The sequence below is a fragment of the Monodon monoceros genome, unplaced genomic scaffold (assembly GCF_005190385.1).
Source record: "Monodon monoceros isolate NGI ecotype Baffin Bay Population unplaced genomic scaffold, NGI_Narwhal_1 Super_Scaffold_2, whole genome shotgun sequence".
Taxonomy (NCBI): domain Eukaryota; kingdom Metazoa; phylum Chordata; class Mammalia; order Artiodactyla; family Monodontidae; genus Monodon; species Monodon monoceros.
In genome coordinates, this window is record NW_021703776.1 from 37,397,096 (window position 1) to 37,411,187 (window position 14,092).

Genomic DNA, 14,092 nt, shown 5'->3' on the forward strand with positions numbered 1-14,092 from the left:
CCTCATCCATATGTTCTATTCAAGAAGTACCTCCAGCTCTCTCCTTCCTTGTTCTTGGAGAAAGAGAGAAGTAAATCAAACCTACCTCTGTTTCATCACCTCCTTTGAATGATTCTTCAACTTACTGAGGTTTGCATTCCAGGCCTACTGCTCCACTGATCCATAGCTGCAAATCCAGTGTCGTTTTTTAGTTCAGTTGATATTTTCGGGACATATTTGCTTCCTCAACAGCTTTCTTGGAATATTCCTCAAGGGCTTCAACACAGTATACCTACCCTAAGATGAACTTTATAAATCTACTCTTCCTCCTGTTCATCATCTTGGTGAACAACATCACCCTTCACACAAGCCAGGTATCTGGGTGTCTTCTAATTCTCCTCTGTTTCTCTCATTTCCTATGTTTAAATAGTTACCAAATCCATTGGTCTCTTGTATATATTCTGCCTCTCCATTCCCATGGCTGCTGCTGTGGTGAATGTGCATGATTTTTCACTGGGCTATACAAATAGGATTTCATACCACTTTTATATTTCTTAAAAGCTTAAAAATCACACATTAACTACTCCCTCCTGGCCTAGGATAAATCCAATCTCCTTAGAATGGCATTAAAATGCTCCCTCTCTGGTTTGACCAATGTCTAAATTATCTTTTGTTTTTGTTTGGCTGTGGTGAGCCACAGATTCCCCAGAGCCTTCCTGATGAAAGCTATAGATTGTTTCTTTAGAAAATCACACATTTCCCCCATACATACAAGTTCACACTTTATTATAGTCCTATCCAGGGGGCTCACAGACTCCTTAAGATCTATCCATGAATTCCATGGTTCCCCCCAATCTCTTGCCCATTCTCTAATGGCTTCTGCAGTGCCAGAATACTCACGGTTCCCCCTCAAGGCCATGTTGCTTTTTCCTTCATGATGCTTCCTCATACAACCCCTGCCTGCCCCATTTGCTTGATGAACAGAATAAAACCCACTCATCTCCTCCCCATTAGCCTAAGGTCATCTCTAGACCTATCTTTATTCTCTCTTCACAGATACAGATTTGTGTTGTTTTTCTCCTTCATGACCCTATTATATATGACCTCTATTAAAAGATAATAAAATAACCTAAGGTAGATAGTGTAATTTAAGGCAAAAGAGCCTTGGAGTCAGAATAACATGGGTTTGAATGCACGGCAGAAATGGATATATTCGGGAAACAGTATAATATCCTCTGGCCCAGGTACTAAGAGTTTAAGTTTGAGGAAGGAGAAATTTCTTCTGACAAATTAGTACCATCTGAAGCTTTATGATGGAAGTGGCATTTAAACCAGTTTTTAAAACTGTATAGGATTTGGAAGTAGAGAAGAAGATAAGAATTCTCAGAACTAGATGACATTTACTAAGCTGATTTCAATTTTAGAAATTGGAACCTTAATTGTATCATTAGACTCTTTTTATAGTATTATATTAATCACAAGAAATTAATTTTAATATGATTCATGTGACTTACTCCCTGACATATATCTTTATTTCTTATTAGAAATGTTATTTTTTGTAATTTATGTTGAGTTCATTTTTCTAATTGTAAGTTCATCATTATATTTACTGATTTGTAAGATTTGAGACATTGTTTCATCAATTTTTAAAAATTGAAGTATAGTTGATTTATAATGTTTCAGGTGTATAGCAAAGTGATTCAGTTAAATATACATATGTGTATATATACATATGAGTATATATATATAAATATATCCACATATATAGATACTTTTCCACATTCTTCCCCATTATAGGTTATTATAAGATATCGAATATAGTTCCCTGTGCTAAAGTAGATCCTTGTTGTTTATCTAATTTGTATATAGTAGTGTGTATCTGTTAATCCCAATATCCCAATTTATCCAAACCCCCTCCCCCTTTCCCTTTGGTAATTATGTTTGTTTTCCATGCCTATGAGTCGATTTCTGTTTTGTAAATAAATTCATTTGTATCACATTTTTTGTTCCACATATAAGTGATATTTATCTTTCTCTGTTTGACTTACTTTACTTAGTATGATAATCTCTAGGTCCATCCATGTTGCTGCCAATGGCATTATTTCATTCTTTTTTAATGGCTGAGTAATATTGCATTGTATCAAGATACCACTCTTCTTTATCCATTCATCTGTCGATGGACATTTAGGTTGCTTCCATGTCTTGGCTATTGTAAATAGTGCTGCTGTGAACATTGAGGTGTATGGATCTTTCAAATCCATACAGTTTTGTGAAAAATACCATTTGTAATTTGGTATTTTGTGAAAAATACCATTTGTAATTTGGTAAAGATTGCATTGAATCTGTATATTGCCTTGGGTAATATGGTCATATTAGAATACTGATTCTTCCAGTTCAACAACATGGTTCATCAAATACGTTTTTAGGAAATCTTATGGGAAATTCCTTAAGAAAGTGTTCTATGGACTAACAGGCTTGTGGTTTGTACTAGCATGATAAAGTCTCTGAGAATTTCTATGGTAAAGAAAGTTCACTCGCCTTACTCAACTCTTCACAGTTTATCTGATGATAGAACACCCTTTTCCATAATAGCTGTTGTTATCTCAAAGGACTATTTCTTCACACTTTAAGGAATTATAATGAACTATAAATAGTCATCTTGTATGAACTCTTTTTCCAGAGATAACTATTTATTAAGCATCAAGATAAGTTTGTTCTATATTTTTAATTACATCTCAAAGTTTCCAAAATATTCCTTAACTTAAAATACTTAAATCATTGGTCATATATGTGTTTCAAATATTTTTTTCACCTGTTGTAAGAGAACTATATTAATATATTCTCAAATCAAATCACAATATTAGAGATTTTTTGGAACTAAAAAGATGGCTAGATTTCAGATGGTCTTCTCCTTCACCAGTCATTTGAGGAAACTGGAGCCTAGATAAGTTTAAGAAATTTGTAAATATTGCAGAGCCATTCTGTAGTAGAATGAAGGCTTAAAAGGGAATGTCTTGAGTAAGAGCCCAGTGTTCTTTTGTTGTTCACTAATCTAATCCATTGCTTAATAATGAATTTATAAATAATGAAACTGATCCTGTTGTGATGACAGCTAAGATTTTTCATGACTTAAAGTTCGAAACAAAAACTATGAGAATTTATGGAAATGTCTGATTTCAAATATATCCTCATTACTAAACGTTGTTGAAATGATGTTTGGCCTAATTGGGAACAAAAGCTTTAAAATAATTCAGAAATAAAATTGTAGTATTCTGAAAGCATGTTTTTAAAATATCTCATCTTTTGGAAATATTAACTTTATAAACCCCAAAATGTAAAGTCGAAGTCTGATTCTTTTTCTTCCTATTTTGTTGTTTAGTTTTTCATTTAATAAAAAGTTTTCTTACAACATGAAACCACTCTTGGGGATCAAAGTCATTGGGAGAACACAGCAGATTCTGCTTACTCGTTGATTCTAACCAGTGGTCTACGAATAAGTTGTTTTCCCAAGGCAGAGGCATTTCCGTCTGTTAGGAAATAGGGACCTTCAAAACTTGTTTCCACAATGGCACAGTATCATAGCTCCTTCTTTACTAGCTTTGAAAAAAAATCAGGAGATATTGTCAACCACAAAATAATAAAGTAAAATTTAAAAGGGAAAATGTATTCTTTCCCCTTCTCATATGAAGTTACTGTCTTTTACTATAATTGCATTTCGTTACTCAGAATGCCATAATAATACAGTGTCTAGGAGCTGTCAAGGTATAAAGGCACATGCTCCTACATTTCTTTTACTTAAAGAAAGTGTGTATTTTTGTATATATTAAAAAACCTCTTTACTTCCAGGAAATACACCCAACCTTTTCAAGATTAAGGAAATAACGTACATTGTATGCTTTGTTAACAAGACAATATTAAATGTGAAATAGAAGTCCAGTGGACTTAGCTCCAACATGTCTATAACTTTATCACCATGTGGAAAAATGAATGTTGCAAGGTCAAACATGGCAATAAAATGTACAGAATAAGATATATTTGCTAAAAATAAGGCATATTTGCTGAAGGATAGACTCAAAATATTGAATCATTAGTGATAGTGTATGTTATGTTGAGAAGTCCTATGTGCAAATTTATAATGTTTTAATCTTTCAGATATTCTACTCTCCACTGGCCCTCTTCATACCACCTTCAGTCTATGCTGTTCATCTTCAGTTCAATCTCCTCTACCAGTTTTGGATCCACACAAAGGTAATTTTTTTTCTTAAGTTTTATACCTAAATAGCCTAAAGCAATGTCCTAGAAATCCACTAGCAGCTGATTTATTGTGTAAGAAAAACCTTTGTTTGCCTTCTTTAAGGAGAAACATGTGTTCATTTTTATTCCTTTTTACTGAATATATATTGCAACGTTTATAAGAAGCAATGAGGCCAGTTGGTCTCAATTAAATAAAATAATTTTTGAACTGTTAAGTACCAAAATGTTTTAATACTGTACTCAATACAATATCTTCCTGTATTACAGTTTATTAAACATAAAGATGTTGAAATTCATTTCAATTTAGAGATATAAATTTATATATATGTATATATTTGTGAATATTTTGTTTATATATTTAATATATACTAGTTATAATAATTTATATGTATAATATAATTTCTTGTTATATAATGAGCAATATTTAATTATATAAGATATATAATGTTTATACATTTTAATTTATATATACATATATATATCAATCGATGGAAACTGCTTGAAAACTCCTTGAAAAACATTTAATGCTTAAAGAAATTATCTAAATATCTTTTGATTGGAAACCTTTCTCTAGTTTTAGAGTTTAGGTTTTATTTAAAGAGTGTTCAATAAGTTTTTTCTTCCAGAAAAGTGAACAAATATAATTTCTTGGGTCTTCTGTGGTATTTCAAATTGTCAGACTTGAATGTTTGCAGATAGATCATTAAGCAACTGATTGTTTTATGAACTATCATATTGATCTGGTTGTTAAATACCAAAAATCACAGACCCTGAAAAGTTCTTACTTATGCACATTAGAACCCTTTCAAGCATTTGGTATTTATCGGAAGCCTTTTGAAGTTCTAGAGGAAGCATGCTGACAGGTGTTGCAACTGGTTGAACACTACCACAAATCACAGCTGCATTAGATGCCAAAGCTTGATACAACAAAGTGCATTATTTCATTAATCTGCAGTATTTCATGCTACTGATTTACTTGGAATAAAGAGACTGTTACCATGACTTTGGACGTATGTGGCATTATTTGAAGACCTGTCATGAAATAGTATTGCATTTTATGGTAGCTGACATACATCAAACAGTCAGTACTACAACCATCTGAAAGAGTTGTTGAGGCCAATTCTGACTCTAGAGGTCAAAGACAAATTTGTTTAAATCAGTGGAAGGAAGCTTTCTGATGATTTACATCGAGGGGTTAAAGGAGAAATACATTTTTATAGCAGCTCTGCTCTAGGTCATGCCATGTGTTGGGTCTGGTATTAGTCTGGGTACAGAATAATGGTGCCTAAGTAACTTTCGCCTTTTCCTGTGGCCCTCCGAGAAGTCCATGAGCCAGGGCTTGAGTTCTATCCTAAGAAGTAAATGGGGAGTAGAGGAAAGCCAGTGGTCAGACATTTTTTTTAAGCTCAGAAGCTCCATGTGGCTTCATTCTAACTTGAAAGCAATGCATTAGAGCCTCTCACTTGTGTTGTACTTTAGACTTTTGCAAGTACTGTATGCGTATAGTTACTACAGTTCAGCGGCACAGAAGTAAGAGCATACCTTCTGAAATTAAGGTTTGATTCTTGGAATTTTAAATTATACATTAGCTGTGAGTACATTTCTAAAATTTTTACAGCTGTGTACTTAATTGCATTAATTGTTATAGACAGCATACTACCATTTGTTTACTAATAACAGAACCACTCAGGAAGTAGAGCCAAGACATTTGTAGCAGTGGCTGCTTCTGGAGAGAGGAGCAAGTGATATAAAGAACTGGAGTGAGAAGAAGGCTTAACCTTTTTAAAAGAAAAAATATATATTATCATGCTTTTGCCCTACTTTTTAGAGATTAATACATATTAGATTAAGAAATAACAAATAAAAACTGAAAACAGTGGCCTTCAGCCTAGAAAAATACCCACTTTGTGACTCTAAAATATGTTAGCCCCTTTAGGCCACTTTGGCACTGTTTAATTTCAGGCATCATACTTGGGTCTCCATTCACAGAAACAATATATGAGCCATAGATGTGGCAGTGTTGACCAAAGAGCCCTGTACATACCTGGATGGAGGTTTGATTTCTTACAGTTATTTCACTTCTGCTGACATCCATAAAATCACTTTTCATTGAGGGGAATCTGGCCTAAAGGAAGTACGATTTTCTAAAAGTGAAGAAAAGTTTATTCACTTCAATCAGATGAGGATAAGAGGAAGAAAAAAACTAACAACATGGTTTTGAAAGATTGTAAATGAGAGATAAAGTAAGTCATATAACGAACTAAAGAGTTTATAACGAAATTTTCTGCTTAGTTTTGAGTTACTTCAATGAAGAAACAATAGCATCTATCTCTTCCCTTTTTTGAAAGTTACAAAACATTCTGCTTAAAACTGTACACTGTTGCTTAATTTTTATGACAGTGTTTTTGTTTATTGTTCATTCATCTAAAGTGTCCGCAGTTCATAGTCAATTATACACTTTCCTTGTGAGTTTGCTAGATGTAATTAGAAAAATATTTATTTAATACATGTTTTAAACTTAGTAACTATGGAATATTGGAATTATTTTTTAAGATATTAGATGATATTTGGGTGTCAGCTGATTTAGATAATACAGTAACGGTAGTAACTTTATCTGTTACCTTTGGTTTAACTTAAATTTCCTATCATATTGTTCATATACATATCAGATGATGCCTGAGCAGAGAAATATAAAAATAATTACTTGGTATTGAAGATTTGAACCATATGATTCGATGACTTTTATAGTGTTAAACTGAAGCTTCTACATGGAACATTATTTTCAGTTACAAACATGAGTGATCTGTTTATGTACTAATATGGACAGATCTCCAAATAAATCAAGTTACGTAACAGGGTATAGTGTATACTAATATTTATATGTTAAAAAAGAAAACAACTCTATGTTTTATATGTTCACATATGCCTAAAATGACAAAACTGTTTTCCCAGGGGAGGGATATTTGGGATGGCTGGCAGATAGGATTACAATGAAATGTTAACATTAATTTTACCCAGTCTAATGTGGGTTAAGAGCTATCTTTTGGTGGTAATACTTCCCTAATAACTAATGATGTTGAACAGTATTACATGTATTTATTGGACACTCATACATTTGCTTTAACTAATTGTCTGTTCAAACTCTTTATTTTTTATTAAGTTGTTTGCCTAATTGATTTGTTGAAATTCTTTGTAGTTTCTAGATATAAATCAATGTCAAATATATGTATTTTAAATATGTTCCCTCAGCTTGTAGCATGCCTGTTTATTTTCTTCCTGATGACTTTTCATGAAAAGAAATATTAAATTTTGAAGATTAATTTATCATTTAAAAATTTTATGGTTACTTTTGTTGTATTTTCTCTAAGAAATATTTGACTATCACAGACTTTCAAATAAATTATCTTAGGATTTCTTTTGGAAGTTTTTCTCTTTGGGTCTGTAATAATGGAACAAATTTTTGTGAATGGCATTTGGTAGGGGTCAAAATTCATTATCTCTATGCACACATCCTCTTACTCCAGGACTATTTGTTGTGGAGACTTTCTTTTATCCATTGAGTTATTTGGGTTCTTTGTTGAAAAGAAATTGACCATATATGTGGTTGAATCTAATTTTAGTCTTCTCTTTCATTGATTTATTTGTCTCCTCTTATACGAATCCCTCACTTTATAGATTACTATATCTTTATAGGAAGAATTGTTTGTACAAGTTGTAAACTAAAATTCTCTAGGATGTCTCCCATGTATGATTTTATGGCCTTTTTTTTCTTTCCTGTATTTATGTTATTTATTTACTTTTCTTGCTTTATTGGTTAGAGTTCACAGACTGTACACTGTTTTGTTAAAAAATAAAAACAAACAAAAAAAAAACGTGTCCCCTACACTGGCAGGCGGATTCTTAACCACTGTGCCACAAGGGAAGCCCTTTTTTTAAAAATTATCACCCTTCATTTTTCTTTTTTTTTTTAACATCTTTATTGGAGTATAATTGCTTTACCTGTTATGTTAGTTTCTGCTGTATAACAAAGTGAGTCAGCTATATGTATACATATATCCCCATATCCCCTCCCTCTTGCATCTCCCTCCCACCCTCCCTATCCCACGCCTCTAGGTCACAAAGCACGGAGCTGATCTCCCTGTGCTATGCAGCTGCTTCCCACTAGCTATCTGTTTTACATTTGGTAGTGTATATATATCAGTGCTACTCTCCAACTTCGTCCCAGCTTACCCTTCCCCCTCCCTGTGTCCTCAAGTCCATTCTCTACGTCTGCATCTTTATTCCTGTCCTGCTGCTAGGTTCATCAGAACCATTATTTTTTTTTTAGATTCCATATATATGTGTTGGCATATAGTATTTGTTTTTCCCTTTCTGACTTACTTTACTCTGTATGACAGACTCTAGGTCCATCTACCTCACTACAAATAGTTCAATTTCATTTCTTTTTATGGCTGAGTAATATTCCATTGTATATATGTGCCACATCTTTATCCATTCATCTGTTGATGGACACTTAGGTTGCTTCCATGTCCTGGCTATTGTAAATAGTGCTTCAGTGAACATTGTGGAACATGTCTCTTTTTGAATTATGGTTTTCTCAGGGTATATGCCCAGTAGTGGGATTGCTGGGTCATATGGTAGTTCTATTTTTAGTTTTTTAAGGAACCTCCATATTGTTCTCCATAGTGGCTGTATCAATTTACATTCCCTCCAACAGTGCAAGAGGATTCCCTCTTCTCGACACCCTCTCCAGCATTTACTGTTTGTAGATCTTTTGATGATGGCCACCTGACCAGTGTGAGGTGATACCTCACTGTAGTTTTGATTTGCGTTCTGTAATGATTAGTGATGTTGAGCATCCTTTCACGTGTTTGTTGGCAATCTTTATATCTTCTTTTGAGAAATGTCTATTTATATCTTGTGCCCATTTATGGATTGGGTTGTTTGTTTTTTTGATATTCAGCTGCATGAGCTGCTTGTATATTTTGGATATTAACCCTTTGTCTGTTGTTTTGTTTACAAATATTTTCTCCCATTCTGAGGGTTGTCTTTTCGTCTTGTTTATGGTTTCCTTGACTGTGCAAAAGCTTTTAAGTTTCATTAGGTCCCATTTGTTTATTTTTGTTTTTATTTCCATTTCTCTAGGAGGCGGGTCTAAAAGATTCTTACTGTGATTTATGTCCTAGAGTGTTCTGCCTATTTTTTCCTCTAAGAGTTTTATAGTGCCTGGCCTTACATTTAGGTCTTTAATCCAGTTTGAGTTTATTTTTGTATAAGGTGTTAGGGAGTGTTCTAATTTCATTCTTTTACATGTAGCTGGCCAGTTTTCCCAGCACCACTTATTGAAGAGGCTGTCTTTTCTCCATTGTATATTTTTGCCTCCTTTTAAAAGATAAGGTGACCATATGTGTGTTGGTTTATCTCTGGGCTTTCTATCCTTTTCCATAGATCTATATTTCTGTTTTTGTGCCAGTACCATACTGTCTTGATTACTGTAGCTTTGTAGGATAGTCTGAAGTCCAGGAGCCTGATTCTTCCAGCTCCGTTTTTCTTTCTCACAATTGCTTTGGTTATTTGGGGTCTTTTGTGTTTCCATAAAAATTGTGAAACTTTTTGTTCTAGTTCTGTGAAAAATGCCATTGGTAGTTTGATTGGGATTGCACTGAATCTGTAGATTGCTTTAGGTAGTATAGTCATTTTCACAATGTTGATTCTTCCAGTCCAAGATCATGGTATATCTCTCCATCTGTTTGTATCATCTGTAATTTCTTTTATCAGTGTCTTATAGTTTTCTGCATACAGGTCTTTTGTCTCCTTAGGTAGGTTTATTCCTAGGTATTTTATTCTTTTTTTTGCATTGGTAAATGGGAGTGTTTCCTTAATGTCTCTTTCAGATTGTTCATCATTAGTGTATAGGATGCAAGAGATTTCTGTGCATTACTTTTGTATCCTGCTACTTTACCAAATTCATTGATTAGCTCTAGTAGTTCTCTGGTAGCATCTTTAGGATTCTCTATGCATAGTATCATCTCATCTGCAAACAGTGACAGTTTTACTTCTTCTTTTTCGATTTGGATTCCTTTTCTGTTTTTTCTCTGATTGCTGTGGCTAAAACTTCCACAACTATGTTGAATAATAGTGGTGAGAGTGGGCAACCTTCTCTTGTTCCTGATCTTAGAGGAGATAGTTTCAGTTTTTCACCATTGAGAACGATGTTGGCTGTGGTTTGTCACATATGGCCTTTATTATGTTGAGGTAGGTTCCTTCTGTGTCTGCTTTTTGGAGAGTTTTTATCATAAATTGGTGTTGAATTTTGTCGAAAGCTTTTTCTGCATCTACTGAGATTATCATATGGTTTTTATCCTTCAGTTTGTTAATATGGTGTATCACATTGATTGATTTGTGTATATTGAAGAATCCTTGAATTCGTGTGATAAACCCCAGAAGATCATGGTATATGATCCTTTAAATGTTCTGTTGGATTCTGTTTTCTAGTGTTTTGTTGAGGATTTCTGCATCGATGTTCATCAGTGATACTGGCCTGTAGTTTTCTTATTTTGTAACATGTTTGTCTGGTTTTGGTATCAGGGTGATGGTGGCCTCGTAGAATCAGTTTGGGCATTTTACTCCCTCTGCTATATTTTGGAAGAGTTTGAGGAGGATAGGTGCTAGCTCTTCTCTAAATGTTTGATAGAATTTGCCTGTGAATCCACCTGGTCCTGGGCTTTTGTTTGTTGGAAGATTTTTAATCACAGTCTCAATTTCAGTGCTTGTGATTGGTCTGTTTATATTTTCTCTTTCTTCCTGGTTCAGTCTCGGAAGGTTGTGCTTTTCTAACAATTTGTCCATTTCTTCCAGGTTGTCCATTTTACTGACATATAGTTACTTGTAATAATCTCTCATGATCCTTTGTATTTCTGCAGTGTCAGTTGTTACTTCTTTTTCACTTCTAATTCTGTTGATTTGAGTCTTCTCCCTTTTTTTCTTGATGAGTCTAGCTGATGGTTTATCAATTTTTTATCTTCTCAAAGAGCTAGATTTTAGTTTTATTGATCGTTGCATTGTTTCCTTTATTTATTTCTGATCTGATCTTTATGATTTCTTTCCTTCTGCTAACTTTGTGGGTTTTTTGTCCATCTTTCTCTAACTGCTTTAGGTGTAAGGTTAGCTTGTTCATCTGAGATTTTTCTTGTTTCTTGAGACAGGATTGTAATAAACTTCCCTCTTAGAACTGGTTTTGCCGCATCCTATAGGTTTTGGGTTGTCATGTTTTCACTGTCATTTGTTTCTAGGTAATTTTTGATTTCCTTTTTGATTTCTTCAGTGATCTCTTGATTATTTACTACTTGGTTATTTAGTAGCATATTGTTTAGCCTCCATGTGTTTATATTTTTTTAGTTTTTTTCCTGTCAGTCATCAATGATATCTTGTCTCAAAGGTTGTGGTTGGAAAAGATACTTTATAAGATTTCAATTTTCTTAAATTTACCAGGGCCTGATTTGTGACCCAAGGTATGATTTAGCCTGGAGAATGTTCCATGTGCATTTGAGAAGAAAGTGTATTCTGTTGCTTTTGGATGGAATGTCCTATAAATATCAATTAAGTGCATCTTGTTTAATGTGTCATTTAAAGCTTGTGTTTCCTCATTTATTTTCAATTTGAATGATCTGTCCATTGGTGAATGTGGGTGTTAAAGTCCCCTACTATTTTTGTGTTGCTGTTGATTTCCCCTTTTATGGCTCTTAGCATTTGCCTTGTGTATTGAGGTGCTCCTATGTTGGGTGCATAAATATTTACAATTGTTATATCTTCTTCTTGGATTGATCCCTTGATCATTATGTAGTGTCCTTCTTTGTCTCTTATAATAGCCTTTATTTTAAAGTCTATTTTGTCTGATATGAGAATTGCTATTCCAGCTTTCTTTTGATTTCTATTTGCATGGAATATCTTTTTCCATCCCCTCACTTTCAGTCTGTACATGTCCCTAGATCTGAATTGGGTCTCTTGTAGACGGCATATATACCGGTCTTGTATTTGTATCCATTCAGCCAGTCTGTGTCTTTTGGTTGGAGCATTTAATCCATTCACATTTAAGGTAATTATCAATATGTATGTTCCTATTACCATTTTCTTAATTGCTTTCAGTTTGGTTTTGTAGGTCTTTTCCTTCCCTTGTGTTTCCTGCCTAGAGAAGTTCCTTTAGCATTTGTTGTAAAGCTGGTTTGGTGGTGCTGAATTCTCTTAACTTTTGCTTGTCTGTAAAAGTTTTAATTTCTCCATCGAATCTGAATGAGATCCTTGCTGGATAGAGTAATCTTGGTTGTAGGTTTTACCCTTTCATCAGTTTAAATATGTCCTGCCACTCCCTTCTGGCTTGCAGAATTGCTGCTGAAAGTCCAGCTGTTAACTTTGTGGTGATTGCCTTGTATGTTTTTTGTTGCCTTTCCCTTGATGCTTTTAGTATTTTTTCTTTGTATTTAATTTTTGAAAGTTTGATTAATATGTGTCTTGGCATGTTTCTCCTTGGGTTTATCCTGTATGGGACTCTCTGTGCTTCCTGGACTTGATTGACTATTTCCTTTCCCATGTTAGGGAAGTTTTCAACTATAATCTCTTCAAATATTTTCTCAGACCCTTTCTTTTTCTCTTCTTCTTCTGGGACCTGTATAATTTGAATGTTGGTGTATTTAATGTTGTTCCAGATGTGTCTGAGACTGTCCTCAATTCTTTTCATTCTTTTTTCTTTATTCTGCTCTGCGGTAGTTATTTCCACTATTTTATCTTCCAGGTCACTTATCTGTTCTTCTGCCTCATTTATTCTGCTATTGATTCCTTCTAGAGAATTTTTAATTTCATTTATTGTGTTGTTCATCATTGTCTGTTTGCTCTTTAGCTCTTCTATTTCCTTGTTAAACGTTTCTTGTATTTTCTCCATTCTATTTCCAGGATTTTGGATCATCTTTACTATCGTTATTCTGAATTCTTTTTCAGGTAGACTGCCTATTTCCTCTACATTTGTTTGATCAGGTGGGTTTTTACCTTTCTCCTTCATCTGCTGCATATTTCTCTGTCTTTTAATTTTGCTTAACTTACTGTGTTTGGGGTCTCCTTTTCACAGGCTGCAGGTTCCTTGTTCCGTTGTTTTGGTGTCTGTCCCCAGTGGGTGAGGTTGGTTCAGTGGCTTGTGTAGGCTTCCTGGTAGAGGGGACTGGTGCTTGTGCTCTGGTGGGTGGGGCTGGATCTTGTCTTTCTGGTGGGCAGGGCCACATCCAGTGGTGTGTTTTGGGGTGTTTGTGAACTTAGTATGATTTTAGGCAGCTAATAGGTGGGGTTGTGTTCCTGTCTTGCTAGGTGATTGGCATGGGGTGTCCAGCACTAGAGCTTGCTGGCCGTTGGGTGGACCTGGGTCTTAGTGTTGAGACAGAGATCTCTGGGAGAGCTCTCGCCTATTGATATTATGTGGAGCTGGGAGGTCTCTGGTGGTCCAGTGTCCTGAACTTGGCTCTCCCACCTCAGAGGCTCAGGCCTGACACAAGGCCAGAGCACCAGGGCCCTGTCAGCCACATGGCTGCTAGTGTTGGAGGATCTCCTGCACTGGCGGGGGGTGGCTGTGGCTCACCACGGGGACAAGGACACTGGCAGCAGAAGTTCTGGGAAATAGTCCTTGGCAAGAGCCCTCCTGGAGTCCGCCATTAGCCCCACCAAAGAGCATGTAGCCTCCTTTTGTTTGTTTGTTAATGAATTGTATAAGGTGTTTACAGAGCCCCTTTAACTTGGTAGAATATGAATTCTCAGTTTTCTCTTGCCAGTACCAGGTAGCAGTTGAAATTCCTGCTCATTACCCTCGTAACTTTTCAGG

The 14,092-nt window shown here is 34.8% G+C and overlaps 1 protein-coding gene across 1 annotated transcript in view; it reads left to right on the forward strand.

Moving 5' to 3' along the window:
- Positions 1–14,092, forward strand: part of AGMO (alkylglycerol monooxygenase) — a 332,471-nt gene that overhangs the window by 118,641 nt on the left and 199,738 nt on the right. The window contains exon 6 of the mRNA XM_029233709.1: positions 4,132–4,227. Coding sequence (XP_029089542.1) covers positions 4,132–4,227 — 96 coding nt within the window. The remainder of the gene's footprint in view (positions 1–4,131; positions 4,228–14,092) is intronic.